The sequence below is a fragment of the Lissotriton vulgaris genome, chromosome 12 (genome assembly GCF_964263255.1).
Source record: "Lissotriton vulgaris chromosome 12, aLisVul1.2, whole genome shotgun sequence".
In the NCBI taxonomy this organism is placed as follows: domain Eukaryota; kingdom Metazoa; phylum Chordata; class Amphibia; order Caudata; family Salamandridae; genus Lissotriton; species Lissotriton vulgaris.
In genome coordinates this window covers 526591035-526606855 of record NC_141700.1, presented here as the reverse complement: position 1 = coordinate 526606855, position 15821 = coordinate 526591035, and the positions used below count along the sequence as shown (strand labels likewise).

Here is a 15821-nt window from a genome sequence, read left to right as displayed (position 1 = left end):
CCGGGTCTCGTCGAGCTGGGTCGTCGGATTCGTGAAGAAGGACTTGCAGCAGACCGCAGTGTTCTTAGGATGGTGCCCGCTTGATGCAGGGTGACTACTCCTTAGCCACAAGGGAGAATCTTGAAGAAGGAAATCTTGATGTCTTTCGCAGAAAGTCGTGTCTTGATTCCAAAGATGATCTAATTTGAACAGGGGGCCCGCTCCTATCTTTATACTAAAAAAGGGGGCTGACCCGGTGACTAGGTCCTGCCTATGGGTGGGACTAGGAGGGGGGTGGTTACACCCCTCTGCCATGCCGGACTTTCCCCAGGCCAGGGGCTGGTGTGCCCCTGGAACTGGTTCTGACCGGCCTATGCGTAGTGAGCACCGGGGTGCAACTCAGCAGTCACCTTCCTGTAAAGCCCTGCCTACCCAGGATACACAAAACCATGTCTGGGACGGTGCTAGCACCGCCCCCGACAGGAAACCCTTTATCCAGGCTCCCCTCGCTGGAAGGACTCCCAGCTGCAGGGGGTCAGACTCGTGTCTGTGGTGGCAGCATCCATTTTGTGGAGCTGAGGCTTCGTTTAACTTTAACCGGGGTTCACAGTTACATACATGTCGTGTCCCTCTAGAAGGGTGGAATGCTAACCCCGTCGCCAGAATTGGCGAGGGGTTAGTATTCCAATTCGTATGACACCTTACTCGACATGTTTTGATAAAGCAATACCAAAGATAGCATTTAACAGCGAGGATTATAATGCACTTAAGAGTATATGGTATGCGATATCATGGAACAGCTATTAGGACTTGATTCCGCAAGCTGCAGACAGGCTCAGCTCATGCCAGAGCACCATCTCACACAATTCCAAGCACTCTGCCTTCAGGATTGTCAAGGCCTGCCATAGGAGTGACTGATAGGAATCTGTGTGTCCATTTTAGGGTTAGGTATAGGTATACTACACCTACAGCAAAGGGTGATTACACGACTTTGCCCCAGCTGTCATGCAGCCAGTTGTGTCAAATTTAGGAGGCCAGCCAGGGGTGGCATAATACATGCTGCAGCCCCTGGTAGGCCCTGGGTACACCTATGCCCTGAGTTACAGGGTCTGATAAGGTGGCCCAGTACCAATTGGAAATGCACCTAGGGTACATGGAATCCATTTTACAGAGAGAGCAGTAGGCCTGGGGTCCTGATTGGCAGGGCCCCAGGTCGACTGTCAAAAACCAGCTAAAACACAGGGCAAAAAGTTGGGGGCAACCATAGTCAGGAGGTACCTTCCTACAGATCTCTCCTGTTATAGACCCATTTCCCTGTTAGACTCTGCAGTGAAGATCTTGGGCAGGGTGCTACTCCACAAACTCAGGGATATCTTAGTTAGTCGTGGTGTCTGGTCTAACCTGCAATATGGGTTTAAAGAGAAGAGGGGCACCCTTGATCAGTGTCTAAATCTCCAGCTTCTAATTAGCAAATACACGGTGGCGAAGGACGGGTTTCTTTTTATGGCTTTTATGGAACTGTCCTCACCTTCGATTTGGTTAATCGGGCTAAGCTATGGCGTATTTTGCTGGAAATAGGCATCGACCCTCCTTTAGTAAGTTTTTTAGCCGCCCTACATCAGGACCTTTCTGACTCAGTGAGGGTCACTCAGGAGGGGAGATGCACAAAGCACTTTAGGTCTGAGAGGGGGTGAGGCAAGGGTGCATCCTGTCCCTCCTCTTTCCCATCTAAAATAATGGCCTGGAAAAGTCCCTGGGGAACTTGAGGGTGGATGTGCCGCGTGTAGGAGAATCTGTTATACCCGTCCTCCGATACGCGGACGATGCTGTCCTGTTGGCCTGCACTGGTGTAGGGCTTCAGAGATTGCTGGACGCATTTGGTGTTTTCATGGATACCTTAGATCTTAAGGTGAATATCAAGAAATCGCATTATATGGTAGTGGGGAAACACTGTTAAAAACTTAAATCCAAGTCTTTCTTCTGTAATGGTGACAAGGTTTCGAGAGTAAATGTCTTTTGTTATCTAGGGGTCCTCTTCGACGAGAAAGGTACTTGGGGCCCCCAAATCAAGCTCTTTTGTCACATACTGATTTATATTTATTATATTGTTTTGTAACCTATGAAATTGCCTATCTTTGAACTCCAATAAAAAATTATGACAAAAAAAGCAATTTGGTTGGGAGGTCCACCTCAGCGCTGATGAGCTTTGTAAAAAGACTGGGGGCACGACCAATGGAGGCCCTGCTGAGAGTTTACAACTCGAAATCTTTGGCCATTGCTACATATGGTGCTTCACTGTGGGGTTATGTCGCCCAGGATAAGATCCAAGTAGTAGAAAACAGGTTTCTGAGACATTTGCTTTCAGTTCCCCAATCCACTCCCATGTTTTTTTCTACTCACTCGGAGGTTGGCCTGGGTTATGTCACAGATAAACTGAAGATGGCCCCACTGTTGTGCTGGGGGAAAACCTGGTTAAACCAGGAAATTACACTCAACCATTCGATCCTTAGTGACATCATAGCTATGGATAACGCCAAAAGAATACTCGGGCTTGAGTACGTTAGAGCGACGTTCTCTCGCCTAGGGCGTCCCGAGCTCTTTACATCTCCAACTCACACTACGAAGGAGGATGTATTATGGATTAATCACCATTTTATAGACAGGGCAAAACTGGATCGTGAAGAGAGCGAACTTACAAAACCATGGGTTAGAGCTCATTTTATGCTTCTCTCTTCCCCCTCGCTGGAACCTTATTCAAGAACTGTCACCAAACCATATCATAGATTTCTATTGATAAGATTCAGGTTTACCCTGATCCACTATTCCCTAGGCTTTTTACCCAACCTGGGGAAAACCAGAATGTAGCAGGCCGTGCAATTGCGATAATTTCTCTCACCAAGACAAACTGCATTTTATTATGTTTTGCAGGTTTTATTTTGATAGTCAGAAAAAATATCTGCTTCCAATTCTGAAAGAAGCCGGCTTTTCACAAGTTAGACCTGCTTTGATTTATCTACAGATGTTAAGCAGTACCCGCATTATGTTTAGTGTGGCTAGTTTTCTGGTGGCAGCTGTGCGACGTAGATCAAAGATTTTCCCTAGCTACTGTAATCCTGCCTGATTTTTTAACAAGTGTTTTTATGAATTGTGTTTTTAAAAACCGTTGGTGTATATTAGGATTGCTTGTCGCCTGATTGTATAATCTAATGTATGAAATTTGTGCCTTTTATGATTTTAATTAATCGAATAAAGTATTTTTTGACTGACTGACTGAAGCAGGAGGAAGCAAGAACGAGGCGAAGGGAGGCCATGATACCCCAAGCCCATCCAAGGTACAAGGGACATCCGCCAAAAAACACCAGAGGAGTACCAAGGAAGAAAGTCACCCCAAAACCTCAAGGAGAAGAGGTAGAAATTGAGGCAGAGCCCTCCACAAGAGAACACATACAGTGAAGGAGACATCTGAACCGGCCTCAGTCTCGAGCCAGCGGACAAGGCAGGGACGGCTTCACAGTCAAGAAAGGCAAGCGGGAGAAGAAAGGCAAGCGGGAGAAGAAAGACGCAGTCTCGCAAAGCTCCAGCAGAACAAGAGGCAGGAGCACAAGGGCACAAGCCAAAAACCTCCAGCCGCGGACCAGAAAGAGCAGGCGTGCACAGCCGGCAAGTACCGTAAAGCCCAGCACCCAGACCAAGCCGAGTGCAAGGCGAAAGCAAAGACCAGGAAAATCCAGAACAACCCCTAAGAGAAGATCGTTCCAGACATAAACCGACCCACAAAAAAAATGGGACCAGCAAGAAGAGGAGAAACACGTAGGACGGACTAAAGCAGTCAACCAGAAATCATCAAAACACCAGCACAACGCAGCAGACAGCATGCCAAAGCTGATCCAGCGATGCAGCGGATACTGAAAATGACAGAACCCGGAGCAGCGCAAGCTACCCCCAGACAAAGATTAAAGAAACCACATCAGCGGTATACAGCGACACCAGGAAAGGCGAGGAACCCGCAAGGGGGAGTCCACACCCTCCACGCATATGACAGAGCCATACAATAGCTACAAATACCCCACTTAGGGTATGACACGTCCCAAAGAAAACATGGGAACCACTCTTAGGGAAAAATCCAGCATCAGAGAATAAAAACATAAGGACATGCGGTTAGACCCACAGACGGCTTAACAATCATCCTAAAAATATACAATTGCCAGGAAGGCTGTATCAGCAGCCAACCGGAGAGAAGGGGCCAACTTAGGGACCCCGAAGGCACATCAAACCACACAGATCATACAAACAGCCCAATCTAAACACCAGATTCCAGGAAAAAGATGGGATAACGCCTCCCATCAAGCCTAGGAGGATCAACAAGCCAAGCTTACAGAGGCGAAGGAGGATGCAGCCCCGAAAGGAGACGTTGAATGGCAGAGTCCGCATGGGTGTTAAACAAAAGAACCCCATCAAAGGGCACGTCAACTAGACGCTCTCTAATATTCTCAGGAAAAACACCATCCCACAACCAAGCATAGCGACTGAGGGCGCAGAAGTGGCCATAACACAGCCATGAGCATCAGCAACATCCAAGGCCGCACAAAGAATAAACGCGGCCAACTCCCGACCACCAAACACATGGTGCCGTATATCAGTTCAAGCACCCTCGTGGGAGACGCGAGACAGAAGGGACTCCACAGAATCCCACAGGCTGGAGGTAGCTTGTCCCACAGGCTGGAGGTAGCCCTAGCTAACACACAAAGGGTGTTGAGCGCCCGCAAACCGGTACTGGAGGAAGAAAAGATGTTACGCCCCCATGAATCAAACCACCGGGCTTCCTGTGATGGAGGAAACAACACCACAGGTAAAGAAGGAAAAGTAGTCTGCAGAAGAGGGCCCTGAGTAGAAGGGTGGAAGGAAAGACAGACTGGGTCATACGGAGCAGGACGGTGGTGGTGCAGGAGCGGCTGAGGCACCTGATCGCCCGTGGCAGGACGCCACCAAAAAAGTTGTGGAGTGAACCTTCAAATGGAAGAAGCAGCTCCCAAACAGGTGACTGCGTCACCCATTCTCAAAATGCCAGCGGCCGTGGAAATAGCCCAAACAAAGGCAACACTGGCCTCCGTAGGGCGTCACGGGGGAGAAAGCAATTCCTCCTTAGGCGTCTGCTGTAAACTAAGCCGTCCGTCCCAAAGTCGAGACTGAGGAATAAACGGCCAGCCCCTGAATAGTGGGGGATCCATGGATGAGTGGGGAACCTGAGGGGCCCCCGGGGAAGGCAGAGAAGCCAGCTGAGCAACCAACGATGAGCTCCGGAAGAGAGGGTCCGAGGATGGAAGCCGCAGTGAAGGCGACGAGCCCTCCCTAGAAGACGCCGACGAAAAAGCAACGACTAGCCGTCCCGTCTCCAGAGAAGACCAACCTCCGGAGAGGAAGGAACCTCTGGAGAAGAGTCGAGGACCCGATGCCGGCACGGCTCGACGCCAATCGACGCCGGAGTGGACATTGGCGGCGCCAAGTCAACCTCCAACACCACGTGCTCCCTAGGAGAATGGGGTGGGGTCTGAGCCGGTTTGGCTAAGTAACAGTGCTGAAAAGGCACCGGCTTGACCTCACACGAGGCAACCGCCTGCGTAGAGGATCGAGAGGGACTCAGGAAAGCTCCTCAGGCGACAGCCTCCACCCGCGGCAACGCCAGGACCGGAGAGGAAAGCCTTTGAGCTGAAAAGGCGCCGGCTGGGCCTCCGGTGAGGCAGCCGCCTGCTCAGAGGCCCGAGGGGGACTTTAGTGCTCTGAGGTGGCACATATATAGGTGACAATGCAATAGTAGTTGTGGTGATGCACAGCTTGTATTTGGTTCAGTCAAGTTTGTTTTAGTTGGATGATGTTTGTTGGTTTTGGAGGTGCTCAATAAGGAGGCGTCGAGGGCCCTACGACGTCTAATTGACTGTTAGATACGTGAGACCAGAGAAGGATTAGTTACTTACCTGTAATCCTAGTTCTCTTCCAGGGGTATCCTCATCAAAGTCATAAGCATTAGAATATTCCCGCCTACGTGCGGGACCCCGGAAACACTATATTATATGTGCCCCACATATAAATACACATATATATATAAACCATATATATATATAAAAAACAAGCAATAGCAGCCAGATCACATTAGAGCTGAAATATGCTGTGAAGAATTTCCACCATACATGAATAATAAGCATTAGAAACAGGAGAAAACAACACCAAAGCTTGTTTAGGAATTGTTTTAATGCTCAAAAAGCAGTAGAAATTCTCATAACTCACTGGAAGCATAGAAAGCTCCCAGGCTGCATTGCAAACACACAGTCTAACCAGACTGAAAAGCTAACCTGTAGCTAAATAACAAAAAACTGACACTGTGCCTTTAAGGCACTCATGACCCCCTGAATCCCATCATGCCTCAGGAGTGGCAGTTAGGCAGTTGTTCTTTTCGGAGACTGAAAACCAAACCCAATAACGCTTAGGTCAACAATATCTCCTTATGAACAGTTATTCCTTGCCCGGGGAGGCGGGAGGGTTGCTTATGACTTTGATGAGGATACCCCTGGAAGAGAACTAGGATTACAGGTAAGTAACTAATCCTTCTCTTCCAGGGGATCCTCATCAATAGTCATAAGCATTAGAATAGAATAGCGAGCCTCTCCTCATCTCTGCGGGCAAAGGAAAGATAAGACAGAAATCTCATCAACAAGCTTGAGCAGACAGAACCGACTACCCAAACAGATTCCTCAAGGAGGCTTGCCCTACTTGAGTGTCAGTCCTGGAATCAGAGTCGAGGCAGTAATGCCTCGTAAAGGTATGCACTGATTTCCAGGTCGCGGCCTTGCATATTTCTGACATGGGAACGTCATGCAAGAAAGCCACTGTAGCCGCCTTCCCTCTAGTGGAATGCGCTTTTGGAGACATCAACAAAGGTTTTCCCGCCAGTTGATAGGCCAGCTTAATGCAAGAAACAATCCACCTAGAAATGGACCTCTTTGCCGCTGGAAAACCAGTTCTCATAGCACCATAGTTTACAAACAGTTGGTCCGTTTTCCTAATCCCCTTAGTCATTTCCAAATAAAACTTCAGCACTCTTTTAAGATCTAATGAGTGAAGTGACCGCTCAGCCGGGGTCGCCGGATTTGGAAAAAAAGAAGGGAGAGATATAGACTGATTGATATGAAAATCAGATATGACTTTAGGCAAGAAGGAAGGGTGAGCCCTCAGAACCACTCTGTTATGGTGGAATACCGTATAAGGCTCCTTTGCACAGAGCGCCTGTATCTCACTGACCCTGCGTGCAGAGGTAATCGCCACCAAAAAAGCTGCCTTCCAAGAGAGATGTTGTAAGGAAGCTTTGTGGATTGGCTCGAAAGGTGGAGACATCAACCTTGATAGAACTAGGTTTAATTCCCACGGAGGAGAAGGATTTCGTACAGGGGGATACACCTTCTTCAACCCCTGGAGGAAATCCTTGACCACTGGAACCTGAAAGAAAGACACCTGGTCAGGCGACTTCCTGTAAGCCACAATAGCTGACAAATGCGCTCTAATGGAAGCGTACTTTAAACCAGCTGTTGCGAGTGAAAGGAGGTATGGTAATATGACGTCCTCCTGCCCCTTAATCGGATCCAAATGCTGATCCCTACACCATAAGTAAAACCGTTTCCACTTGAAGGCATAGGATGCTCTCGTGGAAGGTCTCTTAGCCTCCTTTAAAATGCTCATACAGTCAGGAGGTAGGTTCAAATGTCCGTATTGCAGGACCTCAGGAGCCATGCTGTTAGGTTCAATGATGGGAGGTTGGGATGCATTATCCTCCCGTTCATTTTGCTCAACAGGTCCGGTCTGCAAGGGAGTCGTTTGTGTGGACACACAGACAGATGTAGAAGGTCCGGATACCACCACTGCCGAGGCCAGTCCGGGGCAATTAGGATCATCACCATGTTCGTCCTGAGGAGCTTGGACACCACTCTCGGGATCAGAGCCAGGGGAGGAAACGCGTACGCGAACATCCCTGCCCAATCCAACAGGAGAGCGTTCCCCAGCGTCCCCGGTCTGTGGAACCTGGACGCGAAGGCGTGGCACTTGGAGTTTTCGACGTCTGCGAACAAGTCTATGGACGGACGCCCCCAGCAACGAAAAAGTTCTTCCACCACTTCGTCGTGTAGCACCCAGTCTGGCTGATCTTCGAAGTGCCTGCTGAGTGCGTCTGCTTTGACGTTCAACTCGCCCGGAAGATGCACCGCCACCACTGTGAGACCTCGAGCGAGGAGCCAATGCCATATTGTTTGAGCCTCTCGCGACAGTGGGCGAGATCTTGTGCCTCCTTGCTTGTTCAGATAGAACATGGTTGTCGTATTGTCCGTCTGAACCAGGACTGAGTTGGCTGTGATCGCTGGCAAGAAAGCTTTGAGAGCCAGGAATACCGCTCTGAGTTCCAGCATGTTGATGTGGTATGTCTGCTCCTGCGCAGACCACCGGCCCTGAATCTGAAGCGGACCCATGTGTGCTCCCCAGCCGTGCAGGGAGGCATCTGTCACGATAGATAGGGATGGGATGGGTTGGTGAAACGGCACTCCCACCATCACATTGTGTCTCCGAGTCCACCATCTGACAGACTCTTTTGTCGCTTGGGAAAGACGGATACGGTCCTCCCAGCGACCTGTCGCCTGGTCCCACTGATCCTCCAGGGCCTGTTGCAGAGGACGCATTCTCAGCCTGGCGTGTGGGATGAGAAAAATGCAGGACGCCATGGAACCCAGTAGAGACGCCACCTGTCGTGCTGTTGGGGGACGAGACTCCAGCAGAATCCCGCACTTCAGGGTCATGGAAGAAAGTCTCTCCTCCGAAGGAAACGCTCTTCCCACGCTTGTGTCCAGAACGGAGCCTAGGTAGTGGATGGATTGCGTAGGCCGCAGGACTGACTTCTCCAGGTTCACATGGAGGCCGAGCCTGTGAAGCTGTTGCAGGCACAGATGCAGATCTTGTGTTACCCGTACCGGGGATGAACCCTTCAGGAGCCAGTCGTCCAGATATGGGTAAATGAAGAGACCCTTCTTGTGAAGAAAAGCCGCCACCACCGCCATGCATTTGGTGAAGACTCGTGGTGCGGACTGGAGACCGAAGGGTAACACCTTGTACTGGTAGTGTTTGTGCCCCACGACAAACCTCAGGTACTTTCGATGTTGCTGCGCAATCGGGATGTGAAAGTACGCATCTTGAAGATCCACCGAACACATCCAATCTCCGGCTTGTAGATGTGGACATATTTGGTGAAGCGCCAACATGCGGAACTTTTCCTTGACGATGACCTTGTTCAGGAGTCGCAGGTCGAGTATGGGCCTGAACTTGTCCTCCTGATCCTTTTTGGGGACAAGGAAATATCTGGAGTAAACTCCTTGGCCTCTTAGAGCGCGAGGAACTTCTTCTATCGCTCTTTTTTGCAGCAGGATCGCCACCTCCCGACGGAGCAAGCTCAGTTGGTGAGGGCAAGAGCTCTTGGGAGGAATGCTCTTTGGAAGAGCACGGAAACGTATCCTGTAACCACTTTGCAGTATATTCAGCACCCACTGATCTTTTGTGATGCTGACCCACTCCTCCAGGTGTTGAGATGCACTTCCTCCCACCGGAGTGGGCAACGGTGTCAGAGGAAGCCACTGTTCAGGCCTTTCCTCCTCTCGGGGCGTTGGAGGACTGCTGACGGCCACCCCTGCCCCTGCTGGGTTTACCGTGAAACTGGGGTTTACTCTGAGCTTTGTTCTGCGACCACTGAGGGGTTTGAACCCTCTGCTGGGCCCCTCTCCCCCTGTTGGACTTGAAGCGGCGCTTGAACTCCTTCTTCTTCTCCAAGCCCACCGCCTTCACCGTGTCCAGTTCAGTTTTCATTCGGGTCATTTCCTCGTCTGCGTGTTCTCCAAAGAGGGCAGAACCCGAGAAAGGGAGATTCAGAATCCGATGTTGGGCATCCGGCTTCAGCCCTGTAAGTCGCAACCAGGCCGATCTTCTGGCGCAAACTCCATGGGCATAGGAATGACCCGACAGCACCGCCCCATCCGCGGCCGTGCTGATCATCTGGTTAGCCACCAGACACCCCTCCGTAACAGTTTCTTCAAAGTCCTGCTGATCCTCTTTCGGCAGCTTCGCTTTGAATCTCTCCATCGAGTCCCATAAGGCCCTGTCATACCGGCCCAGGAGCGCAGCTGCACTGGAGACCTTAAGAGTGGAAGCCGCAGAGCTGCAGACCTTCCTACCCCAGGAGTCTTGGGTCTTGCTGTCCTTATCCGGTGGGACTGAAGACGAACCAGCAACCGCATGTGTCTTTCTTGCCGCTGCCACGATGACCGAGTCAGCCGGAGGGTCAGACCTCACAAACACCGGGTCAGAAGCCGCCGGTTTGTACTTCTTCGTGATGCGTGCTGGCACTGCTCTGATTGAAGCCGGGGTCAGGAAAACGTCCTTGACCGGATCCAAAATCCCTGGGACCAACGGCAGCAGAGGTCTGGAGATGGCCTTTTTGTGCAATGTTTCGAAAATGACCGTCGTCGTGACTTGAGGAACAGACATTTCAATGTTTAGTTTAAGTGCACCTCTCTGCAGAACGTCCAGGTATGTGCCAATATCATCCACAGGGGAGGACCTGGACGTTGGACTGTCTGTCAAAGTCGGAGAGTAGTCCCTCTTCGACGACCTGGTAGATGAAGTGGAAGAGGTAGACGGGGTACGTCTATGCCGATGGTGAGAACTGCGTCCCCGCTCCCTTGACTTCCTGGGACGCTCCTCCCGTCTAGGAGAGCGCGACCTGACCCGATCCCTTGGGCGATGGTCTCTCCTAGGAGATCGGGATGCCCTGGGCGATATGGCTGGAGACCGCTCAGGAGACCTGCCCCGAGGGACATAAGCCTTTCGGCCATCCAGTCTAGGGTCTTCTGCAGGCGATCTAGATCTTCCCCGACCATCCCGCCTGGCTTCCCTTGTGGGCGAGCGGGACCCCCTTGGCGCCCTGGTGGGTAGATCCACAGGCGTGGAGCGCCTGGGTGGGCTACGTCTGTCTATCTCCTCCACCATGTCCTGGAGAGCTGACCTGTGGCGCGGGCTGGCATATTCCTGCATACGCCTGGTAGCCCCATCGTCTCTCCAATGGTCCAGGGACCGGTACCATCTTGGCGACAGCCGGATGCGTCCCGCAGAAGGGTCTGGCCGACGTTCAGGGGTCCTGTGCACCGGGCTTCTAGATCTGGAGTGTGCAGTAGAGGAGCCCGGGGACCGATGAGAAGAATGGTGAGAAGCAGATTCTGTCACCATGATCGTGTCCGAGCGCCTCGACGTCGAGCGCTCCCTTCTCGCCGTCGACCGCTTCCGAGGGGTCGGGGGATCAAACAACCTCGATCCCGAGCGGCTATGCGAACGTTCATAGTCTCTCGACGTCGAGCGGCGATGAGCAACCGCCGACGGAGTCTTCTGCCTCGACGTCGAGCGATGGTGTTTGGACGTCGACGGGGACCTCCGCCTCGACGCCGAACGTCGACCTGCCGATGGAGGCTTCTCTCTTGACGCTGAATGGCCTGTCGTCGACGGAGCTCTCTGCCTTGACGCCGAATGGCGATGGTCAGTCGCCGACGTAGAGCCATGCCTCGACGTCGGATGCCTGTGCGACGACGGCGGAGGGGTATTGGGCACCCTCGACGCCGAACGCCGCTGCTGCTGCACCGACGGGGACCGCGTCCTCGACGCCGATCGACGAGCACCCATCGACGGCGGAGGAGTCACCTTCCTCGACGCCGATCGTCGCCTGGTTGACGACGGCGAGGTGACGTCCCTCGACGCCGATCGTCGCCTGGTTGACGACGGCGGAGGGGTAACGGATCTCGACGCCGACCGTCGCCCGGTTGACGGCGGCGGAGTAGCCTTCCTCGACGCCGATCGCCGCCCGGTTGACGACGGCGGAGGCGATTTCGAAGATGCCGCCTTCGATGACGCACCTGGCCTTCCTCTCGATGGCGAGCCCGCCGTCGACGGCAGCTTCCCAGAGGAAAATCCTTCCTGTGGATCTTTTCTCAGCGCCGAGCCCGACGCTGAGGTAGAAGGACGCGAAGACTTCTTCTTTGAAGACGAATGGGCCTTCTTGGAGCCCTTCTTCACTGGGGACCTTCCTCTCGAAGCTCTGTGGGCCAGGCCATAAATCCGAATTCTCTCCCTGTCCTTGAGAGTCCTGCTTGATAGGTTCTCACAGTGTGGACAGGTTTCAGGATCATGGTCATCAGGCAGGCAAACAATACAGACCTCGTGGTTGTCTGTCTTGGCCTTCTTGCTGTTGCAAGAAGGACATCTATCAAAAAGAGATGGCATTTTCGAAGTAAAATGCCCTCCAAACTGCTCAAAAAAGGCAGTATCTTACTTGACAAGGTGGTAGACGTCGAAGTAAGAGCAAAAAGCTTGAAAAAGAAGCAATCTTCTGCAGAAAATTCAGAAAATTAGTGGAGCTGTGTTAGCCAGGGTCCTTCACTGAAGGAGCCGGAAAGAACAACTGCCTAACTGCCACTCCTGAGGCATGATGGGATTCAGGGGGTCATGAGTGCCTTAAAGGCACAGTGTCAGTTTTTTGTTATTTAGCTACAGGTTAGCTTTTCAGTCTGGTTAGACTGTGTGTTTGCAATGCAGCCTGGGAGCTTTCTATGCTTCCAGTGAGTTATGAGAATTTCTACTGCTTTTTGAGCATTAAAACAATTCCTAAACAAGCTTTGGTGTTGTTTTCTCCTGTTTCTAATGCTTATTATTCATGTATGGTGGAAATTCTTCACAGCATATTTCAGCTCTAATGTGATCTGGCTGCTATTGCTTGTTTTTTATATATATATATGGTTTATATATATATGTGTATTTATATGTGGGGCACATATAATATAGTGTTTCCGGGGTCCCGCACGTAGGCGGGAATATTCTAATGCTTATGACTATTGATGAGGATCCCCTGGAAGAGAACCTCTGGTATCATCCCTAGTTGGCATTCATAAATATCAATAAAAGAAATGGATGGAAGACCAAAATATACAGAAGCTCCTGGGTTCCATCTTCAAGAACATAATTGATGTTTTTCTTAAGCACTGAAAGTTACCCAGTTTGTCAAATCCTTGGTGAGAGTGCTGTCAACATACCGCATTAACAAACACATCATCCATAACTTACTGCAGGTCATGACTTTAATGTGTAACTACAGAATGCATACATACACGTGGGAGAACTTTTGTCCAAGAAATGGAAAGGCTACAAAACAATACAAGGACCAATACATTTACAAAACATTCAAAATCCTTACAAAATGGCCTGTATTGGTCCACTCTCTGAATATTTTCAATATTTTTTATTTTATATTTTATATTACAAACTTAAACTGTGACCTCTGAGTAGTTTATAGATGTATTGCCCTTCACACTTTATAATTTACAAGTCCTTTATGAGAGGGCAAATTCAAAGTTTTCATTCTTTACAAAAAATACAAACAGTGAGAACAGATTCTTCTCTTGATGGCTGGAGCATGGGTGTGCATTAGTCATCAGCAGGAAGGGTCCTATCACTCCTTTGGTGGGAGGCAGATGATTTTAAAGATATACACCTCATACTATGTTAAATCTTTTCGCCCAATTTCACGCCAGATCCACCCCCAGACCAACACATTCACTTTACAGTTTTTTAAATGTATTTATTTTTTAACACAAATTAGTGATTAAAGGTCCAGCCCCATCCCACACCCCCTTCGAAAACAAAAATAAAATAAATTACATAATATTGAATCCGGCTCTTCAATATTCTTTGGAAGTCTCGGCCTGTAAAGAAAAAATTCTCCCCACAGCTCCCATCTTGTCCATCCAAGTGCTTGGCATCAGCTCCTGTCTCTCAAAGTCAATCCTGTGGCAGTAAGCCTCCCACCATCGTTACACAATTTGCACGCACCCCAAAAAAGGAATTGTCCAGGCTAAAATTTTCTCTCCAGTTCGATGTATTTACACAAGTTCAAAACAATATTCACAGCAACTTCTAGAATTTGGCGAAATGTCAAAAAAATATTTATATATTTATATTATTTTGATTGAAACATGCTCTCCACGTGAGGGCATTTCTCTGGAAGCTTGGGATCATCAGTACCCAAATAAGCGAGCTTGGAAAAGTCAGGTAGAGTGCAGATAGATTTTCCAGTTGACGCTTGTTGGATTTGGATACGGACCTCCAGGCTGTTAATTTTTGCAGCACGCATTTGTAGGCTCAAGAGAGGATTGCTCCATTCCTATTTAACTGGCACCAGTACCTTCCATCACTTGCTGAGCCTGCTTCTGCCCCATGCAACACTGTGCAACGGACTGGAACAACCTGCAACAGAAAGGACCAAAGCACTGGTCAAAAGAATCCCATTTGCAGTAAAAATGGGGCATCCCAGACCTCCATTCAGATCTTATATGATTTAAATAAAACGCGTGCCCCTCATGTGAGCACCTGGAAACAAAAACGAACATTTGAGCAGTAAAACAAATTGAAGTCATATTCGATCTTATGATTCACAAACAAGTTATAGGGGCAGCTTAAGAAATGAAAGGTGCAAGCTAAGAAGTCTTATAAGGACTGCTGCATCAAAGACCTATCAGCCCTCACATAAAACGACCCAAAAGAAAATGGTTACCTACCCTGCAGCCATCAGTTTGTATCTTGTGGGACTGTAGATTAATATGCTCTGTATACATCTGCCATCTAGAGTAGAGTATGGATGTTTACAAGTTGTTTTACTTTAAAGTTGTTTGAATCATAAGGTCGGTTGTAGATTCACTCTTAGCCTACAAGGTAGCAGGTCACAGATTCCATTTTAGATTATTTACACTCTAACTGGCAAGTAATTTAAGTGGAGTCTATTTCAAAGATAGTCGTAGATACTGGGATGAGGAACATAACCTCAAAGACATCTGTGATTAGCCACAGCTTAGGAGTAGGAGGGTGAGAAAATGTGAACTTACATCACTACACACAGTGATCAGATGGTTACAGTGTAACACCCTCTATTTGTAGCATGTGTGGCTGTAAATGTAAAAACAGTCCAAGTAGTTTGTAAATTACTTACTTCCCCAAGAGGTGGTTACCAGCCAGATGATGCAGAGGTTTAAAACAATGTATTCAGCATGTATGGCCCACTAATAGACAGGTGGGGGGCTTTTAATGTTCACACAAACAAGTTTCTTACCTTCGATAAAGCTTTTCCTGGCAGGGACTATCTAGCTGCAGAGCTCTCACCTTTTGAATATTTCCCAGGGGTCAGAATGGATCTGGAAACTTTTCAGAGTAACTCTGCGTACTGGAAGGTGGCACCATAAGGCTTCGCACTGATGCTGTTCTGCTCTGGAGAAGACTTGTGGGTATCCAAAGGATCCACTACTATTGCTTTTGAGACAGTCCGCACCTCCTGACATGGAGCCCCAAAAGCAAACTAGCTAACTGTGTGCAGATTCTAAGACTTCGGAACACATTAAAAGGTAGAGTCTAACCACATAACTTGGATTTGTGAGGATTCTGCAGCTACTCTCTACCAGAAAGAGCGTTACCAAAAGGTAAGTAACGGGTTCTTCTGAGATTTCTAGCTGCATATTCCTCACCTTTTAAATATATAACATAGCGTACCTAAAGGGAGGAGGACAGTGGATGGACTCAAAACAGAAAATTCTCCAAAACAGAGCAGGTAATGTGCTATTCTCACTGCACTAGACTGTCAAGACAAAAGTGCTTCATGAAGGTATACCCACGTCGCTGTCTAGCAGACGTCTAGGACAGGTACTCCACACGACAATGCATTGGTAACACCTTTA

The 15821-nt window shown here is 49.4% G+C and overlaps 1 protein-coding gene across 11 annotated transcripts in view; it reads right to left on the bottom strand.

The window, feature by feature from the left end:
• Positions 1–13160: 13160 nt before the first annotated feature.
• Positions 13161–15821, bottom strand: part of CNOT1 (CCR4-NOT transcription complex subunit 1) — a 1684613-nt gene continuing 1681952 nt past the window's right edge. For all 11 annotated transcript variants that reach the window (XM_086945302.1, XM_086945307.1, XM_086945301.1 and 8 more), the window contains one exon: positions 13161–14343. In XM_086945302.1, the coding sequence (XP_086801428.1) occupies positions 14265–14343 (79 nt within the window). In that variant the 3' untranslated portion in view covers positions 13161–14264. The remainder of the gene's footprint in view (positions 14344–15821) is intronic.